At 42.7% G+C, this 22,321-nt stretch overlaps 1 protein-coding gene across 2 annotated transcripts in view; it reads right to left on the bottom strand.

The window, feature by feature from the left end:
- The window catches only part of ADAMTS7 (ADAM metallopeptidase with thrombospondin type 1 motif 7), a 155,045-nt gene that overhangs the window by 62,457 nt on the left and 70,267 nt on the right, over positions 1–22,321 (bottom strand). For both annotated transcript variants that reach the window (XM_077263192.1, XM_077263193.1), the window contains exons 12-15: positions 13,013–13,182; positions 11,589–11,722; positions 6,920–7,040; positions 6,259–6,503 (exon numbers count right to left, since the gene is read on the bottom strand). In XM_077263192.1, coding sequence (XP_077119307.1) covers positions 6,259–6,503; positions 6,920–7,040; positions 11,589–11,722; positions 13,013–13,182 — 670 coding nt within the window. The remainder of the gene's footprint in view (positions 1–6,258; positions 6,504–6,919; positions 7,041–11,588; positions 11,723–13,012; positions 13,183–22,321) is intronic.

A 22,321-nucleotide genomic window follows, 5' to 3' on the forward strand; every position in this document is an offset into this window, starting at 1 on the left:
CTCAGTTGGCGTCTCTTCAGTAAGAGTTAAGTCAACAACTGGACACTCAGTCCCATATTTTGAATTTTATGGCCTCTGTCGATAATCGACTTCTCTCTCTTCAGACTGCCGCTTCTGCTCCTGTACAGGTGTCCGCTCCACAGCCCTCGCCCCCGTCTTGCCAGGCCACCTCGGTATAGTGGGGATCCTAAATTATGTCGCGGGTTTCTCAACCAGTGTCAACTACACTTTGAATTATCCCCGCTACTGTACCCAACTGACCGAGCTAAGGTGGCTTTTGTGGTGTCCCATTTGGAGGGCGAGGCTTTGGCTTGGGTGAACCCTCTTTGGGAGCGAGATGATCCTGTGGTTTCTCAACTTACTCTCTTTTTAGACACCTTCCGCAAGGTGTTTGATGAACCTGGTCGTCTGGTATCGACTACTGAGTCCCTTTTCAACCTTAGTCAGGGGACCCTTTCTGTAGCTCAATATGCCATCCGTTTCCGGACGCTGTCCTCTGATTTAGGTTGGAATAATGAGGCTTTGGTGGGAGCATTTTGGCGAGGTTTGTCTTCCCGCATTAAGGATGAGCTGGCAGGGCGGGATACTCCTTCTGCTTTAGATGACCTTATCTCTTTGGCGACTCGCATTGATTTGCGGTTCCAGGAGCGTTCTCGTGAGGTTGTCAGAGAGAGGAGACCTCCTCGTTTATCCTCCGTTACACGTGGTACTTCTCTTTCCCAAACCACTGCAGTTTCTTCCTCTTCTTCCCCTGAGCCTATGCAGGTTGATTGCCTATAGCCTGCCGAACAACGCTGAAAGCAGAGACTCGCACAGGGCTTATGCTTTTATTGTGACAGCGCTTCTCATCTTCTGCATTCTTGTCCACAGAAGCCGGGAAATGCCTCCGCCTAGGTCAGGTAAGAGAGGCCTCCCTAGGTAGCCATGATTCCTCTCCACCTTTGATTTTGCCTGTCATTTTACACATGGGTTCCAGTCGCTTCTCTCTTGAGGCTTATGTAGATTCTGGTGCGGCTGGGAATTTTGTTCAACTTGAGCTGGTCGAGAGGCTTGGGATTCCTGTCAGATCCTTGGAGGTTCCTAGGCAAATAGCTTCTGTCGACGGTCAGCCTTTGCGGGAGGTCGTTTCTTCTGTCACAGAGGAGATTGAGATTCAAATTGGAGCTTTAGATCGAGAAAAGTTGGTATTTTATGTTTTACCGTCTTTATCCCATGCATTTCTTTTAGGACTCCCCTGGCTAAGAAACCATGAACCTACTCTGAATTGGCGTACTGGGGACGTCCTATCCTGAGGACAGTTTTGTCAAAACAGATGCCTGCTTCCCGTCAAGCCTGCTAGTCTCCCTCCCTCGGCTCCGGAACTAGCGAATCTACCCGCAGCTTATCACTGTTTTTCAGACGTTTTCAACAAAAAGGAAGCAGAGGTCTTACCTCCGCATCGCCCATACGACTGTCCGATAGATCTTGTATCCAGCTCTACTCCTCCTAGAGGTCATATTTATCCTCTGTCACCCTCTGAGACTCAAGCCATGTCTGAATGCGTTCAAGAGAATCTGGCCAGAGGCTTTATACGGAAGTCCTCCTCTCCTGCAGGCGCTGGTTTTTTCTTCGTCAAGAAGAAGGACAGTTCCCTTCGTCCCTGCATTGATTACCGTGGCCTCAATAACATCACCATTAAAAACAAGTATCCACTTCCTCTCATCCCAGAACTTTTTGATCGTCTGCGTGGAGCACGAATCTTCACTTAACTGGATCTCAGAGGAGCCTACAACTTGATCCGAATTCGTTCGGGAGATGAATGGAAGACTGCGTTTAACACCAGAGACGGTCATTATGAGTATTTGGTGATGCCTTTCGGCTTATGTAATGCTCCTGCAGTTTTTCAAGAGTTGGTGAATGATCTTTTTCGGGACCTACTTTACACCTGTGTAGTGGTATACTTGGTCGACATCCTTGTGTTTTCACCGGATCTGCTTTCTCATAGGAGACATGTGCAGCAAGTTCTTCTCTGTCTGAGGGAGAATCGTCTGTATGCTAAACTTGAGAAGTGTGCCTTCGAACAGTCGTCCCTACCGTTCCTGGGCATCATCATCTCTGATTCTGGTCTGTGTATGGATCTGGCTAAAGTTTCTGCCGTACTCAACTGGCCACGTCCGCTTGGGGTTAAGGCGATTCTGCGTTTTCTAGGATTCGCGAATTACTATCGGCAATTTATTCCTCATTTCTCCTCCTTGTCGGCTTCCATCTCTTCTTTGATAAAGAAGGGTGCCAATCCTCGTCTTTGGCCAGCATAGGCTGAAAAGGCTTTTCATTCTCTCAAAGAAGCATTCGCCTCCGCTCCTTTACTCCATCGCCCTGAAGCTAATGAACCCTTCTTCCTAGAGGTTGACGCCTCTGCTGTCGGTGCCGGAGCTGTGCTTTCTCAGAAGTCTTCTACTGGTCGTCTTGTGCCCTGTGGTTTCTTCTCCAAGACTTTCTCTTCTTCTGAAAGAAATTATTCCATTGGTGACAGAGAACTTTTGGCCATTAAATTGGCTTTAGAGGAGTGGAGATATCTGTTGGAAGGAGCCTTACATCCCTTTGTCATCTTTACGGATCATAAGAATTTGGCATACATCCGTTCAGCGCACCGACTGAATCCCCGACAGGCCAGGTGGGCCTTGTTCTTTGCCCGATTTGACTTTGAACTCCGCTTCCTACCTGGAGAAAAGAACTTCAAAGCTGATGCTCTATCCAGGTCCTTCTTGTCGGTGGACACTGAGGAGGAGTCCTCACACATCATTGACCCCGCTAAAATCATCACACTTGCTCCAGTATCTATGACCTCTTTACCTCTGGGTAAGACTTTCGTTTCTGAGAGGAACAGGAGACGTGTGTTACTCTGGGGACATGCTTCCAAGCTAGCAGGACATGTCGGTTTCAAGAAAACTCTTGATCTAATATCTCGTTACTACTGGTGGCCGACTCTTTTGAAGGATGTCCAAGCTTTTGTGGTCTCTTTTCCTTCCTGTGCCAAGAACAAAGTACCCAGGCGGCTTCCTTCCGGGCTTTTTCTTCCTCTTCCAGTGCCTACCGCTCCGTGGCAACATATCGCAATGGATTTCTTAACTGATCTGCCTCGTTCCTGTGGTTGTACCATCATCCTCGTGGTTGTGGACCGTTTTTCTAAAATGGCACATTTCATTGCTCTTCCTGGTCTGCCTTCGGCTCCTGAACTGGCGAAGATTTTTGTTCAACATATTTTTCGCATTCATGGTCTTCCACAACACATTGTTTCTGACCGGGGAGTTCAGTTCACCGCTCGTTTCTGGAGATCTCTCTGTAAGTCATTGAACATTTCTCTTGATTTTTCTTTGGCCTATCATCCACAGTCCAACGGCCAAGTGGAGCGTACCAATCAGATCCTGGTTACTTATCTCCGGCATTTCTCCAACGCTCATCAAAATGATTGGTCTGACTTACTACCATGGGCCGAGTTTTCTTATAATAACCACACCAGCGAAGCTTCTACCAAATCTCCATTTTTTGTCATCTACGGACAACACCATGGTCTTCCTCTACCAGTTCCTCCATGTTTCTACTGTGCCGGTGGCAGATCTTCTGTCTAGAGAATTCTCCAGAGTTTGGCAGGAGACCAAGTCTGCTCTCGAACTAGCTCAGCATAGGATGAAGAGGCATGCAGATAAAAGGCGTCTCGATTCTCCTGTGTTCCATCCTGGGGATAAGGTCTGGCTTTCTTCTAGATTTATTCGCCTTAAAATCCCTTCACATAAACTGGGTCCCCGTTATATTGGTCCTTTCGAAGGTTTTGGCACGTATTAACAACGTTTCTTACAAACTTAAGTTACCTGCCTCTCTTTGCATCCCTAATTCCTTTCATGTATCTCTCCTTAAGCCTGTAGTTTTTAATCGGTTTCATACCTCGACTCTTTCTTCACCTTCGCCTGTTTCCGCAGACAATGTTTTTGAGGTTAAGGACATTTTGGCCATGAAAAAAATTAGAGGTAGAACTTTGTTTTTGGTCTACTGGAAGGGTTTCGGTCCTGAGGACAGATCCTGGGAGCCTCGGGAGAATATTCAGGCTCCCCGAATCTTAGCTAAGTTTCTTTCTGGCCTAAAGAGGAGGGAGGGATGTAAAGACGGGGGTACTATCATACCGCTGCTGCCGCCTCCTCGCTCACTCCCGGCCTCTGCTTCTCGTGCGCGCGCGCATACCAGGTTCAGTGCTGCGCGTGTGCACTTCTGATCTTCTGTTGCCGCTCCTCTTCGTCTCCTCTATGGTCCTGGAGGACTAGTACCTGGAAGTCGGTCCTCCTTATTGTCCTCTCTATGGTTCTGGAGGTCTATTACCCGGAAGTGCTACCCTGCCTTTAGGTATTTAAACGGCTTCCTGCCGTCCCTCTGTGCCTGGTTATCATTTGTTCCTTCAGGTGTTCCTGGCCGCTCTTAGTCTCTGTGAAGTTTGTTTTCCTTCTGACTTTGGGTTTATCCTGTCTTTCCTGTATCCTGCTAGCCTCTGCGTTTCCTCAGTTCCTCCGCCAGTCCCTGTACTGCTGCAGTTTACCCATCAGTCCTGTTTTACCCATCAGTCCTGTTTCTCTGCTGTACTCACCTATCCTGTGGTCCTACTATCTCCGCCTCTTCTTGGTCTTCTCCCGTCCTGGTCCTCCAGCTTCCGTGGCGATAGTTCCTCACGGGCCTGCCCCTAACTCTCCCTGTATAGGGGGCGGTTTATCTGGTCAGCTCGTCCGTGAGGGGTTCGTCGTCGCGGTCTAGAGGGTCCACTCTCCGTTTTCCCTCTTTGAATTGTCACACTTAAATAGGACTGCACTCGGGTGACATCTGAGTGCAGCCTGATTCTTACAGCATAACACCCTTCTAATTAATAGGAACTGATCCCTTTATAGAGGAGCTGTTACCAAGTCAAAAGTGGCCAGTTATTGCTCTTATTTTATTCCCACTGCTTCCCTGAGTATTCGCCCCATTGTTTTCCATTCCTTCTCTTTTTAAATCAATCTTACGATTCTGGAGATATGAGCCTTTTTATTCATGTATAATTGTTAAAGTCATTACAAGGGGGCATGGCTCACAGGGTAATTATGCAGAACAGCCTATAAACCCACCCCCAGAGAATCCTGTCAGCCACTCCCCTTGATGAGACCATATAAATTGTAATTGAATAAACAGGTCTATATCTCTGGGACTCTGTCAGATTTACAAAAAAAAAACACACACCAGAAAACTCAGGGGAGCAGTGAGAATAAAATAAGAGCAAACAATTCCCACTTTTGACCTGGTGACAGGTTTCCTTGAAGCACCACTCCAGAGTTTTTTTTATCTCAGCACTGGAGTGGTGCAACTAATCTAAGTTCCCTGCCCCTAGTATTGTACTTATCAGCCGCCTTCTTCTGTTATTCCTGGCGCCGCTCCAGTCCCACGCCATCTTGTGATTCCAACTTCTGACTGACTGGAAGTCAGAGGTAACGGCCACAATCTCTCAATATAACTCTATGAGAACCTTGTTATGGTCTGTTTCTGCCTCTCATAGACTTACATGGAGTTATGACCTCCGGCTCGCCCAGCAAACACTGGAGAGATCCGGTAGGTCCCAACCTGCAGAGGATGAGCAGTGCGGCGCTGATAACAGATGAAGATGGCAGATGGTAAGTATAAGACTAGGGGAAGAAAACTTAGATTAGTTGCGCTACTCCAGCACTGCAATGAAAATAAAATCACTGGAATGTTTAAGGGTTAATAAAGAGGTAATCAAATAAAATAGTTATATGATATTTTTTTAAAGTTTTCAGGGTGCAGGAAATCTTGTAAAGTAAAAAATAACCATTACTAACTAAATAAAATCCCACCAGCCGCTCCGACAACACTTCTCCAGTGTTCCTTGCAGGTCCAGCGGTTAAGACGTCATGATCGCCATTTACATGATTGTTGTAGTCAATCACTGGCTGCAGCGGTGATGTTTGCAAGTATGGTGTGTGACTCCTGAAGCATGTCCGCTGATTGTCTGCATTGTTCAGGTGAATTATGTAACTGATGTCTTTGCTGCAGAAGTGGCAGCACCGGAGCAGCAAGGACTTTAATGTGTGCGCTTAATAGCTGTTGTTTTTTTTGTTTTGTTTTTTATAACATTTCTTGTTCCTAATTCACTTTTGAAAATTCAAAATCCCAGACAATATTTTAACATCGCCTTCTAAATACTAGTGTGTAATAAAAATATGGCTGGAAATGCTGCTGACCACATACCTGTATCCACACAGGCTCATATGTTGGTCCAGGTGCAGTCAGGTTTTCCAGATTTCCAGTGCGAGTGTAGGTGAAAGTTGTCCCGGCAGCCTGATAATCTCCATTCCACTGTATTGTCCATCTACCATTTAGGAAATATTTCTCTGGATCTTCACTACGTAATGCTAAGAAGTTTCCTGCCTCTGCTACCTCCTCAATCTGGATTTCACGAGCACCCGGTGGGATCAGACCAATGTCAACGTATCCTGAAAGCCAACAGATGCTTTAAAGAACAGAAAATGTGTGATGATTCTTACATTCTGACCACCCAAATGTATGCACTTTGCTCCTTGGGAACGTAATAACATTATCCTGCAAAATGTGCACTGCGGAATTGGTTGGTGCTAATTAAATAAATTAAGTGAAATCTTTAAAGATCAAGAACTTCATCAAATTAATTAGAACAAGTTAAAATTACAGTAGATACATGTTAATCTTACGAATCTTGTAGGTCGATCAGTGCAAAAAAAAAAAAAAAAGACATCTTTGATTCAATGATTTTAAACCCGTTCACCTCAAAAAGATCTAAGGATGTAATATTTTTTGTAGGAACTTTATCTTCTTTATCCTGTCCTACCAATGGCAAGACATGTTATCATCTGCTCCATTGAGGGAAACTCACCAAGCCCATCACTCTCCTCAAATGTTTTATGCACAGTGTGACATGAAGACGAGTCCCCATGGCAAACACCGCAGCGATCCTCCACCGCATTCGAGTCAATCTCATAGTCGCAGCCAATGTTCTGTATAGAAAAATACACAACATAGTTACAAATAAAATATGTTATTGACACTTTGCCAAGATGACGCAAAAGCTGACGTCTGACAGTTTTGTATAGCTGGTTAAAGGGAACCTGTCAGCACATTTTTAGAAGTAGTGATATGGTGTTATAGGTCCTTCAAGACAAATTATCCTTTTTCGTAGAGATCTGATCTATTTAGGAGAAATGTAGCATAGAAGCCAAGTTAAGAAAAAATATTTGCAAAAGTGTGAACCTCTTACTATCTGCTAGCATCCCCGATGCCTCTACTGATTAGTGGACCATGTGTGACTTAATGCATACATCATACAGCAACATAATGACATTACAGGGCTTACTAATCAGAAGAGGTGTTGGGATGCCACAGACGGAGGTTCACAGTGCTCAGGTCTTACAGTAGGGCCAGCGTTAAGGAAAAGAAAACTGGGCAACTGCCCAGTCTTACATTATCAGTACAGTTTCCAATCTTAGAAGTGCAGAAGAACCTTTGGTGATATTATCGTCATGTGATCACTGTGTGCACAAAAGTCAATCACCTTGCAGGAGCCGGGAGGAGAGAGCCTGGTATGTCTTCTACACTGTGTGTTATGTATGTGTAACATACAGTGTGTGTGTAACATATGTGTGTGTCATACAATGTGTATGTGAGTGTAACATACAGTGTGTGTAACATGCGGTGTGTGTGTAACATACAAAGTGTGTGTGGGTGTAACATATAGTGTGTGTAAAATACAGTGTGAATCATACATCCCCAATCCTCAAAATATACCCCAGCTGTCATGTCTCAGCTGTTGGGTGACCTGGGACATTCCCTGTCCATAACACTAGGGGGCACCCTAGATTGCCCTATTCCCCGGGCTACTTCTGAAGGTGAAGATGCCAGGGCCTCCACCCTTGCCTTATCTCCTGAATCAGCCCTTTGTCCGTTATCTTCCCCCACCCAGGGAAGAGGGGTGCTACTGTGCACTGCAGTACACCAACCAGATAAACAAGGCAACACCAACAAAGGTAACTGAAAATATCAGGCATACAAATATTCACTCACATATAACAGAGGAATGCACTGGGCAGTGGAGGATGGGAAAAAAACAAAAAAGAGGAGGGAAGGAAATTATCATACTTGCAATTAACTGGGACAATATCCTGAGACACAAAAATACACAAAGAAAATGGGAGACATTTATTAGCATCCTGGATAGGACCTGTGCACAGTATATACCGTATGGGAATAAACATACTAGAAATAGGAGGAAACCAATATGGCTAAATAGAGCTGTAAGGGGCGCAATAAGGGACAAAAAGAAAGCATTTAGAGAATTAAAGGAAGTAGGTAGTGAGGAGGCATTAAATAAATACAGAAAATTAAATAAATTCTGTAAAAAGCAAATCAAGGCAGCAAAGATTGAGACAGAGAGACTCATTGCCAGAGAGAGTAAAAATAATCCCAAAATATTCTTTAACTATATAAATAGTAAGAAACTAAAAAATGACAGTGTTGGCCCCCTTAAAAATAGTCTGGGTGAAATGGTGGATGAGGATGAGGAAAAAGCCAATATGCTAAATGACTTTTTTTCATCAGTATTTACAAAAGAAAATCCCATGGCAGACAAAATGACTAGTGATAAAAATTCCCCATTAAATGTCACCTGCTTAACCCAGCAGGAAGTACAGCGGCGTCTAAAAATAACTAAAATTGACAAATCTCCGGGCCCGGATGGGATACACCCCCGAGTACTGCAGGAACTAAGTACAGTCATTGATAGACCATTATTTTTAATCTTTAAAGACTCAATAATAACAGGGTCTGTACCACAGGACTGGCGTACAGCAAATGTGGTGCCAATATTCAAAAAAGGGGCAAAAACTGAACTCGGTAATTATAGGCCAGTAAGCTTAACCTCTACTGTGGGTAAAATCCTGGAGGGCATTCTAAGGGATGCTATGCTGGAGTATCTGAAGAGGAATAACCTCATGACCCAGTATCAGCACGGGTTTACTAGGGATCGTTCATGTCAGACTAATTTGATCAGCTTCTATGAAGAGGTAAGTTCCGGACTGGACCAAGGGAACCCAGTGGACGTAGTATATATGGACTTTTCCAAAGCTTTTGATACGGTGCCACACAAAAGGTTGTTACATAAAATGAGAGTAATGGGGATAGGGGAAAATATGTGTAAGTGGGTTGAGAGCTGGCTCAGGGATAGGAAACAAAGGGTGGTTATTAATGGAGCACACTCGGACTGGGTCGCGGTTAGTAGTGGGGTACCACAGGGGTTCAGTATTGGGCCCTCTTCTTTTTAACATATTTATTAATGACCTTGTAGGGGGCATTCAGAGTAGAATTTCAATATTTGCAGATGACACTAAACTCTGCAGGGTAATCAATACAGGGGAGGACAATTTTATATTACAGGATGATTTATGTAAACTAGAAGCTTGGGCTGATAAATGGCAAATGAGCTTTAATGAGGATAAATGTAAGGTCATGCACTTGGGTAGAAGTAATAAGATGTATAACTATGTGCTTAATACTAAAACTCTGGGCAAAACCGTCAATGAAAAAGACCTGGGTGTATGGGTGGATGACAAACTCATATTCAGTGGCCAGTGTCAGGCAGCTGCTACAAAGGCAAATAAAATAATGGGATGTATTAAAAGAGGCATAGATGCTCATGAGGAGAACATAATTTTACCTCTATACAAGTCACTAGTTCGACCACACTTAGAATACTGTGCACAGTTCTGGTCTCCGGTGTATAAGAAAGACATAGCTGAACTGGAGCGGGTGCAGAGAAGAGCGACCAAGGTTATTAGAGGACTGGGGGGTCTGCAATACCAAGATAGGTTATTACACTTGGGGCTATTTAGTTTGGAAAAACGAAGACTAAGGGGTGATCTTATTTTAATGTATAAATATATGAGGGGACAGTACAAAGACCTTTCTGGTGATCTTTTTAATCATAGACCTGAGACAGGGACAAGGGGGCATCCTCTACGTCTGGAGGAAAGAAGGTTTAAGCATAATAACAGACGCGGATTCTTTACTGTAAGAGCAGTGAGACTATGGAACTCTCTGCCGTATGATGTTGTAATGAGTGATTCATTAATTAAATTTAAGAGGGGACTGGATACCTTTCTGGAAAAGTATAATATTACAGGGTATATACACTAGATTCCTTGATAAGGCGTTGATCCAGGGAACTAGTCTGATTGCCGTATGTGGAGTCGGGAAGGAATTTTTTTCCCCATGGTGGAGTTACTCTTTGCCACATGGGGTTTTTTTGCCTTCCCCTGGATCAACATGTTAGGGCATGTTAGGTTAGGCTATGGGTTGAACTAGATGGACTTACAGTCTTCCTTCAACCTTAATAACTATGTAACTATGTAACCCATGCAACAGTCACAGATAAATCCACCAAACTCCTTCTCATAAGCACCAAAACACCTCTCCTCCAAGCCATGCAGCATAAACTTGGTTTGAGGATGTGTTTCAATCAGGATCCAGATTATAAATGGGTTAGGAGTGGCTAACCGAGCTCAGCTGAGAGCTCAGAGACCCAGAGCTCCCAACATGGCTGATTAACCCCTGTTCTGGACAAAAAAATTAACACCATTTAAAAAGAAGGTGAAGTGCTTCTTTTCAGCGCAGGAGTAGGAGCAATCAGCCGCTGCGGTCTTCTGGTCCCTCTCTGTTGCGGTAACCTCGTGACACCAGCCTGTAGAAGCCAGAAACTGAACTGATAGTACAAGACTTGCATTATCAGTACAATTTCCAAAGTTAGAAGTGCAGGAGAACATTATTTGACAGCATGTTCATGTGATCATCATGAGACTAAAGATCTTTCACCTTGCAGGAGCCTGGTGGAGGAACTGAACAGGAAGAGAGAGGCTGATATGTCCGCTGCACTGCGTGTTCTGTGTTATGTGGTGTGTGTGTGTAGCTTGGAGTGTTTGTGTGGCATCCTTGTTAATAAAATATGGCACTGTAGGTGAGAGATAGAAGGCAAAACAGGTCGGACTCGGCAGTCACTCAACTAATAAGCAACATGCTGCTCCTTCATCGGGTAATTGAACTGTTTATGCCGGAACAAAAGTCATTGTTCTCAGCAGCACATCGCCGTCGTGTAGACAGAAGATGATCTGCTGATAACATGAATGGAGACAAAGCGATCTGTTAGTGATCGTTCTACCCCCATCATTCTTCAGAAGCATGTGTAAAGAGTCCGGATAAAAAGCTCTGAATGACTTGAATAGTTGAATGTCAAATTTTGTTTAAAAGTCTGATATAATTCCTTAGAAATGCACCATAAACATGTGTGTCTAATGGCAGAATATGATAGCACTTGGGGCTTCACTTTAAATTGTTACCCAAGGACACACTGTCTAAAGCTGGCCCTGTCCGGCAGGCACAGTTAGCTGACGTGGCCTCTGAACCGGGGTCCTGAGATTGCTTTTCCTCAACTCTATTAAGAAGGGAAAATGTAAATAAAAAGAGAAGACATGCAGTACAGTGCCTCATATAAGCCATACCTTACAAATGCCATTGATGCACATATCCCGGCTGGTATTCCTCTCATAACATGGTGTCCCATCGATCACTGCATCTCGCAGCTTCTCAGCAAAGTATCCCGTGTCTGACTGGCAATGAAGTTCACATGGATTGACTATGAAGGAAACAAAAATAAATACATAAATTACAAGAGGCCAGGGATGTAGCCAGGAAGGGCTGGTGGGCACTTGTAGGCAGAGATATAAAGGGGGTATGAAATTAAGGTATCTGGAGATCCCACCATGCCCCATCTCCCGATCTACATAAATATTATCTGTGTACAATTCTGCAAAATACATCAACTTCTCAGATGACAACAGAACTGTATATTTGTAGTTTTGCGGCTTCTTAACGTCTGCATACACGACAGCAAAAAGCATCTTGACCCTTGAAAGGAATTAAAAAAAAAGGGGCTACATTTATGGTAGACCACCACTTCATTAGCCAGTCTTACTAGAGCGTTGTTTAAAATGCGCCAAAATGTGCACGCTTCTTCATAGATCTGTCATACCGTGAATGGTCCATGTGCCACAAATACAGTAGAAATCTACACTGGTTACGGGCAGGATTAGACTGTATAATCTGATGTCGAGCACAGTGGTACTTGAAAGGTTGTTCAGAACTTCTCATAACCTTTTCCAGCCTGATGAGCATCAACAGCTCTTTTTCTGCGGTTCTCAAAAATCTCCTTTGTTGGTGCCCTGACTTCCACAAACATCTATTGTGAAGATCAGACTTTGATAGATCCCTGGTCTTTAAATAAAACAGGTCCCCCACCCACACCCGATTGTCATTTCAGTGACTGAAACACTAGTTTCTAATTATCTGCTAATCACAAATGTTCACATTTTTTTGCCACTCCGAGACGTGATATTGAATACTTTATCTCAAGAAAAAAAATGACACAGCCTAATACTTTTGACTAAGTTCTTTGATTACTTTTAGAACTTGTGTGAAAATCTGGTGTAGATTTTGGGTTAAATTTATGCAAAAATAAGGAAAATTCAGAAGGGTTTTCAAACTTTCCAGCACTGCTGTATATTGCTTAGGCTCTTTTCTCATTGCGTTCTTGCCCAAGTTCAGTGGTCCCACTGGGGCATAATTTCCAGGCGTGTACGACTGCTGGAGGTGGACACTCAAAAACAGTCTACTATACCTGAGTGTCTGCCTCCAGTAGACATATATGCCCAAAAATGGTGCACGTCAGAGCACACAATGACTTTGTGGGCACTATTATAATATATGGCCCCTTCGGCGCATACGCCCGAATCTTGCTTTGTTAAGTGTTCAGAAGCAAGCCCTGACAGGACCACTAAACTTGGGCAAGAACGCAATGTGAGTCCTGATAAATGAAAGGTAAGGTTCTATGGAATACAGATGGAGTAATAGTCATCCTTGTACTTACTAGCCATTAATACTGGACTCCAGCGATGAAGTTTTCCTTTGTAAGGAAATGAATCAAACTGGGAACACTGCAGATGTCTGAAGGACGGGGCTCCTGGGGTACAAGGCAGAATGTTGCACACACGGTATCGTTTTCTTTCTCCTAGACAATATTTTCCTCCATATCTTGGCCTTATAAGTAAAGAAAGAAACACCATGGAAAATCTCTCTGTTTTTTATATTATGTGCACAATTAGGATCCTTTAAACATATCAAGTGGTTAAGGTCTGTCCAAGATCTCCAGCAATCTGGTGGCCGCACAAGTAGCCCCATCCTGGTACAACTAAAAAGGCACCAGCCATTTACAATACCCAAAGATTATGGAGGAAGCAGCAAATAAATCTAATGAACTGAAGAACCTTTAACACTATGATAATAACGATCATAACAAGCAAAGCATTGTTTCCTGATACAAAGCTTCAAAGATTAAATGTTAAAATTCTTCAGCTCCCACCAGGAAATCTAACATTGTTTGCTGGATTCCCTCTGTTACACTGAACCATACATAGATCCACATACCGTAAGTGTATGTTCACACTCAGTCTTTTTACTATCGTTTTCAGGACGTATTTTAAATTCCAGTAAACATTAAAGAAAACACTAGCATTTCTTTAAGCAAAAACACAAAATACTTAAAAAGACACCCAGTTGTTTTTTTTAGCCTTACCATTGACTTCTATTGAAAAGTACTGAGCATCTTCCTAGTGGAAAATGCCAAAAGAATGGACGTTAGCGTCACCTCTCTTCACCATTTGGCATCTTTTGAAAGCCTAGGTGTTTAAAAGAAACTCTAAAGCCTCAACACATGAAAAGCAAGTTCTTTTAAGATAGAATTGAATAGATCCATTCTTTTGAACATTTTTTTATTGAGGTCTTATTTACGTTTTCCACTCTCAAAATGCTGGGAACGATGTTGTGTGAACATACCCTTAAGGTTCTATACAGAATTACAGTAAGGCCGGGATCACACATACACGAGATACGGCCGAGTCTCGCAGGAGAAATCCCTCCTCTGGTGCCGGCACTCCAGAGCGGAGCGTGCAGCTGCACAGCAACACATGAAGCTGCACGCTCCGCTCCCAAGTGCCGGCACCAGAGGTGGGATTTCACCTGCGAGACTCGACCGTATCTCGCGTATGTGTGATCCCGGCCTAAAACAAATGACAGAACTACACTGGAGTCCAGCGCAAATGAGTGGTTTAATCTGGCTGGACTTCAGTGAAGCACTGGGATCCTATGTATTTATCCTTTTCACACGCTCAGTATTTGTCCAGAATTTTACCTCAGTATTTGTAAGCCAAAACCAGGAGTGGGTGATAAATGCAGAAGTGGTGCATATGTTTCTATTATACTTTTCCTCTGATTGTTCCACTCCTGGTTTTGGCTTACAAATACTGAGGTAAAATACTGACCACATAGTGAACGTGTGCACGTGGCCTGACCCTGGATTACAGTTCTGGTTTCTAGCACACTACTTTATTTCTTCTGGTCAATGTGCAACTTTTCCCATTGATCAGAAGGTTCTGTGATGATGAAGGTTTGGTTCTGGAGAATCATGACACATCTTTTATATATAAAACATTAAAGATTCCGAGGCACCAGAGATAATAGTGATTACAGCCATAGTTGTAAATTTTATTGCATTTCTGGCTTGAAAAAGGCCCCTTTGGGCCGAAACGTTGCTTCACTCGTCTATCTCAATTGTATTTCACAATGTGAATTTTAAGGAAGGAATAAAGGTTATGTTTTATCCCTATTTATGGTCCGTGGGAATCACTCTTGGACTAAGTACCTCTTTTATATATAACTCATGCTGTATTGTTTAGGCCGATATTCTTTGTCCTCCCCAGTGTGAGTGACAATTAACATATCTTTCCTCTATTGTGGTAACATGAATGCCAAACCAAACATCCACTATTTGGACAACCTCTTCTTAAATCTTGTATTCCGCTTTGTAAACTAAAGATACATTTTGTACTAGCGTCTTTCCAGCAATTTCGGCACTGAATTGCCGGACGTCGGAGATTTGTTCGATAGAAGTGTTAGTAAAGCATCACACTGACAGCCAGTGATCGGATGCAGCACTCACGTCACCTAACAATGCCACGCAAACGCTGGGTGACCCAGTGCCGACGTCGCTGGAACAGCGTCAACACAAAATCTATTATTTTTATTTCACACTGGAGAATAAAGCATTTAAGAAATGGTTGTCCAAGTAGTGGACAATCCCTTTAAGATTAACAAATAAAGTAGCACTCTGTATTGCTATAGCATGGAAACATGAAATATGTGAAATGTGAATTGCATTACTGCTCTAAATAATATGAAAAAAATGGAAATACTTAGCACATAATTTGGCCAATTCATGCATGCCCAGCAGCCAACAACAAGGCGATCTCCTGTTGCTGGGAACCTATCTAGTGTGAATCCTCTCCTATGCTGAAGCCTGCCTTTATATGGGTAGGATCGTGCTGTATGCATGAACTGGTCAAATTATGTGCTAAGTATCTCCATTTTTTTCCTATTATCCAGAGCAGTAATGCAATTCATATTTCATGTTTACATGCTATAACACTACAGAGTGGAGCTTTATTTGTTAGTCATGTATAGAGATGGCTACTCTTAGTAAGCACCTGTACACACCACTTTTCTGTTTGGAAGTGATGGTCAGGTTTTTGTTATTCAATCCCTTTAGGATTAACATTTTATGAGTCCAACAATATTTAAAAAGGGGAGGACTTTCGACAAAGATAATGCAGCCTTTGCCAGATAGATTTCCAAAGTTAGTACACATCATCACCGGGTCTGTGCTGTTTGTGGTGTAAAATGAGTGACAGAGAGCACGGTAACAGGCAACCCAACAGTTTTTACATCTCTGACACCCACACACAACAAGTAATATGTTAGTATGTGAGATATACAGTACATAGGGCTCTGTTTATAGCAGACATAATATTAATCATGTTCTCGCTGTAACAAGTATAAACACAGGTCTTTATATAGATACAAAAATATACACACTGGAGTGGGTGACATGGTAGCAAGAATAGAAGATATCGCTGACTCCCATTCAGTCTCTTCGCCCCCGATTCACCATTGCCTTTGCATCTGTTTTTTTCAATTTTTTAATTTGCACCCAATTCATTAGACTATTTGCACCTTTTTTGAAGTCCATTTTATATGTGATCGTCTGTTCTTTTTGTTTTTTTCCATTTTGTGGATGTAGTCTTTAGTGGATGCGACTTTTTTAAGATCTCAAAATTTGGCGCAATTATACTTTAGTCCGCCATGGTGTGTTTCTGAGTATGCTAGTGTTTTGGCAAATTTTTGCGGAAAAAGTCGCAAAAGTCATTCAAGACAGGAAGCCCCTTTTTTTCCTTAGCAACTAATTAATCACGCCATTTTAATGAATTTGGCGCTAAAAACGGCAACTAATACCAAAAGACAAAAAAGGAAAGTGAATTTTAAAAAAAAGGGAGTGATGAATCAGGACCTTTGTAAGTAAATTTCTCTTATGTTCTCGGTGTGACACACGTACACCCCAGAGCGTACATTACATAGACACCCAGATATGAGACCTTTGATCATTCTCCAGCCACTCAATCAGTTCTCACTTTTTACTTGGATAATCAGCAGAACACAGACTTTCTATCATTCCTCCTCTGTAATTATTCTAATACTTCTCTGATGAAGCCCACATTCCCCCAAACAATAGCGGCTTTCAAGACACAACTTGGCGGATTCATGGAAGATGGTGTAATTGAATAATTGGGCACGGTGTCGATTTGACAGAGAGCAGACGGATGCAATTATAACACATGATATCAGGAAACTCAGGCAACTTCAGGCAAAATTGAGGTTATGTCATTTCCAGCGTTGGGCGACATAAAACACAATCACACACATCAGATCACGCTCACGTCGCTCATATGAACAGCGCACCACATGTAGATAAACTTACCATCTCATTTATATTTTTTTACAATTAGTTTTTTCGCTGCACACTCTAATTCACACGGACTGCCCAGAGGCACGATACGAATCGAACGGTAAACTTTTATCGATCGGCGGTCAGTTGAATGCCTGTTTACACAGGCAGACCAATGTAAACGGTTCATCTGAGCTACATTGCTCAGTGCGCATGGACTACCATTGTTCTCGGCAAAGCAAGTCCTGTTGTAATGTTTTTTAGTCTTGATGTGTAAAACAGGTGCCACATGGATGTAAAAAAAACTGACGTACGATTGAACTATGGATGAAAATATGAATGAAATTTTTTATTTTTTTTCTGGATGAAAATGTGACAAGTTTACCCTACGCTAATTTAAAACTGACCTAACTTGATTGATTCAACTTAAGCAAAATCTGTGTGCTCCCTATGTACTTGTCTAGAATAAAAACAATAGTAAAATAACACTGAAAAATTCCTGCCATATAATATACACATAAATAATGTTGACGACACGTAACAATTAATGGCGCTACGCAATGTACACAATATATCACTGCCACATACTGCATACATAAATAATGCCGCCTCGTTCTGTATGCACAAATTATTCTGCCATATATTGCACACATAAATAATGCCGCCTCGTTCTGTACGCACAAATTATCCTGCCATATACTGCACACAAATAATGCCGCCTCATTGTGTACGCACAAATTATCCTGCCATCTACTGCACACATAAATAATGCCGCCTCGTTCTGTACGCACAAATTATCCTGCCATCTACTGCACACATAAATAATGCCGCCTCGTTCTGTATGCACAAATTATCCTGCCATATACTGCACATATAAATAATTCCGCCTCGCTGTGTATGCACAAATTATCCTGCCATATACTGCATACATAAATAATGCCGCCTCGTTCTGTATGCACAAATTATTCTGCCATATATTGCACACATAAATAATGCCGCCTCGTTCTGTACGCACAAATTATCCTGCCATATACTGCACACATAAATAATGCCGCCTCGTTCTGTATGCACAAATTATCCTGCCATATACTGCACACATAAATAATGCCGCCTCGTTGTGTACGCACAAATTATCCTGCCATATACTGCATACATAAATAATGCCGCCTCGTTCTGCATGCACAAATTATCCTGCCATATAGTGCACACATAAATAATGCCACCGCATACTGTATACATAAACAATGCTGCTATGTACTGCATACATAACTAAAGCTGCCACTTACTGTATGCACAGATTACATTGCCATATGCCAAACACATATATAATGGTGCCATATACAGTACACTCAGATAATGCTGCCATATGCTGCACATATAAATAAAGCTGCCATGTTTTGTATACATAGATAATGCAATCATATCCATTCCATACAAATAACGGTGCCATCATTTTTATATGTAAATAATGCATATGTATTATTTACACATGCTCATATATAATTAGAAAGAGCCATGCTCACACTTGTACAAACAGCCTTATGTGCCTTAATGTGGGTGGTATCCTTTGGCCACAATCTGGGTAGTTACACAAAATTGTTAAATGGAATCTGTCAGCAGGTTTTTGATACCTTATCTGAGAGCAGCGTAATGTAGGGAAAGTGACCCTGATTCCAGCGATGTATCTCTTAGTTTACTTGGTGCAGCTCTTGAGCTACAATCAAAGTTTCTCTGCTGTAAATGTAACAGAGCTCAGAAAGCCAACCCTGCCCACACTAGCAGTTTTCTGTGTACATTGTATATTGTCAGTAAGCTGCTAATCAGTGCTGGGGGCGTGGTTGGGCCAAGAGGCATGCTGGAGATTGTCCGGCAACGATCATCTCCTGCTGATAAAATATTGATTGTATTGAAACTATGGCACACAGCCTAAGAAGTGACACATAGCTGGACTCAGGGTCTCTCTTCATACCTTACACTGCACTCAGATTACATAGCAAAAAAACCTGCTGACAAATTCCCTTTAAAATTGTAGTAATAAAATGCTATCCCTAACTGGATAATCATTGTATAGAGTTTTTCCTCATAAACAAGATATGTCATAGCATCAGGATAGTTAGGATATACTATCACTTGCTAATACTTAAAATATTCTATATTATATAGTTAGGATCTACCATCAATTTTCTTCTTCAAAAAACAGAGAAAATCAGATTGAGGCTGGATTCACATGTAATGCTTTGCACCAGTTTTTTTTGCTGGCAATGTTTAGGTCACACGTGCCATGGACTTTGTAAGTAAATATTCAAAAATCCAGCAATTAATAACAAAATAGTCCAAATGTCTACAGTCGATCAATGCTACCTGACACCGAGCAGGTGATATAAAATGGGTAGATCCACACTGAAGTTTGCCATAGGTGTGGGGAAGAGGCGTCAGATTTTATCCACCTGATGTGGTATTGCCCTGCTATTGCAGACTTTTGGAAAGAAGTCCTAGCTATCTCCATCGAGATCATACAGCCCCCTGTACCAATCTGCCCTAAGGAGTGTTAAATATCAATTATGGTTATTCATTTTTATTCTCAACTCTGTATTTGTACATTGCTTCACCCTCGTGGAAGGTTTAGCTGACATTACATGTGTTATTTCTGTATACTTAGGTCAAGGTAGATGGTAGCACCACATATAGAAACAGGTTCTAGGTTCTATGTAAGATATATATATATATATATATATATATACACTGTATATATATATATATTTATATATATATATATATATATATATATATACACATAAACCACGTGACACACAGGGGGGTCGCTCTGCTCTTCACCCATTTAATTCGTTAGAACAATCTACATGCAGCAGCTGAGATGTGCTCCTCTTGGATTAAGGCCTGACACGCGTGCTCCTATTAGCCATGTTATTGACACAGACAGACGCAAACTACCATTAGGAACCAAGAAAAGATAGAGGAACTTCAACTAATTAGTTACTTAAGGACCAATGGACAATCTCTTAGGCCGGTTTCACACGTCAGTAGCTCCGGTACGTGAGGTGACAGTTTCCTCACGTACCGGAGACACTGACACACGTAGACCCATAAAAATCAATGCATCTGTTCAGATGTCATTGATTTTTTGCGGACCGTGTCTCCGTGTGCCAAACACGGAGACATGTCAGTGTTCGTGGGAGCGCACGTTTTACACGGACCCAATAGAGTCAATGGGTCCGCGTAAAACACGGACCTCACACGGACATTCTCCGTCTGGGGTCCGTGTGCGTGCAGGAGACAGCGCTACAGTAAGCGCTGTCCCCCCCACATGGTGCTGAAGCCGGTATTCATATCTTCCCTGCAGCAGCGTTTGCTGTAGAGAAAATATGAAGAATAGTGTTAAAAATAAAGATCCATGTGTCCGCCGCCCCCCCCACCCCCTGTGCGCCCCCCCCCTGCTGGTCAGAAAATACTTACCCGCTCCCTCGCTCCTTCCTGGTCTGGCCGCGCCTCCTACTGTATGCGGTCACGTGGGGCCGATCATTTACAATCATGAATAGTCGGCTCCGCCCCTATGGGAGGTGGAGCCACATATTCATGACTGTAAATGATCGGGCCCACATGACCGCATGCAGGAGAAGCCGCGGCCAGACCAGGAAGCAGCGAGGGAGCGGGTAAGTATTTTCTGACCAGCGGGGGGGCGCACAGGGGGTGGGGGGGGGGGCGGCGGACACATGGATCTTTATTTTAAACACTATTCTTCATATTTTCTCTACAGCAAACGTTGCTGCAGGGAAGATATGAATCGCAGCTTCAGCACCATGCAGAGTGGGTACCACACGCTCCGTGTGGTACCCACTCGCCATACGGGCGGCACACGTGTGCCGCACGTATGGCCTCCGTGAGTTCCCAGGCACACGGACACGGATAACTCCGGTACCGATTTATTCCGGTACCGGAATTATCTGGACGTGTGGGACAGCCCTTAGTGACAGCTTCATCCATTTTACATTTTGCTGCAATGATCATTTTTGGTGGATAATCCAATAAACCACTACATATTTTATGAGAGTTATCGTGACATTTTCTTTGGAGTATCGCATCTGGTAAGAAGTCCTGACTCCTGAATAAATAAATATACAAAATAAGTATATGTAACAGTATGTTTATTAGGAGTCCTTGATTAGGAGACCTGGCCTCGCACTCTACTCCGGGAAACAATATAGAGCTCGCAAGTATTGATGAGCGAGTTTACTTGTTGCTTCGGGTTTTCCTGAGCACGCTCGGGTGGTCTCCGAGCAGGGCTGGACTGGGACTAAAATTCAGCCCTGGCATTTGAAGTTACACAGGCCCACTTGTCACATGGTGACTGTATAATATCTTTGTACACTTGTAGGCAGGGCCGGTTTTAGACAAGGTGGGACCCTAGGCAAAGTTTAAAATGGGGCCCCAAATGCTAACATATTGCACATCACACAAAAGCATTTCTGTTGTATTTACATGCGCTGATCTCAGGCCGTTAAATGAGTTTGATCGACAATACTGAAGTTGTTCAACGCTTGTTTCCCGGCCTCTTTCCACCAGCTGAGGAATAATGATGGGACAGAATGATCACAAATAGATCACTAACAGATCACCATACAGTATCATGTTATCAGCAGCACATTTACAGTTTACACTGGCGATGTGCTGCTGAGAACAATGATTTTTGTTCCAGCAAACCAATCTGAATATGCAGCATTTTACTTGTTTAGTATAATACACCCCATAATGCACACCTCCATATATTATAATGTGCACCACAGTCTTCCATATAGTATAATACACTCGCTATTGTCCTCCATATATTAAAATACACTGCTCATACCTCCATATAGCATAATACACTCCTCATAGTGCTCCATATAGTATAATGCACCGCCATAGTCATCCATGTAGTACAATTCACTTCCCATAGTATAATGCACCCCATAGTTCTTCATATAGTATAATGTATTCCCCATAGTCCTCAATGCAGTATAAGGCAGCCCACATATAGTATAATGCAGCCACCACCCTACAGAATATAATGCAGCCACCCCAGAGTATAATGCAGCCAACCCAGAGTATAATGCAGCCACCCTATAGAATGCAGCCCCCTCATAGTTTAATGCAGCACCCTCATAGAGTATGATGCAATCACCCCTCAAAGAATATAAATATAATACAGCCCCCCATAAAATATAATGTAGCCCCGAATAGAATAGAATACAGCCCACCTCCCCACAGAATATAAAGCAGCCCCATCAAAGAGTATGATGCAATCATCCCTCATAAAATCTAATAGAGTCCCCCATAGAATATAAT

This window comes from Ranitomeya variabilis, chromosome 5, assembly GCF_051348905.1.
Source record: "Ranitomeya variabilis isolate aRanVar5 chromosome 5, aRanVar5.hap1, whole genome shotgun sequence".
NCBI classification, from domain to species: domain Eukaryota; kingdom Metazoa; phylum Chordata; class Amphibia; order Anura; family Dendrobatidae; genus Ranitomeya; species Ranitomeya variabilis.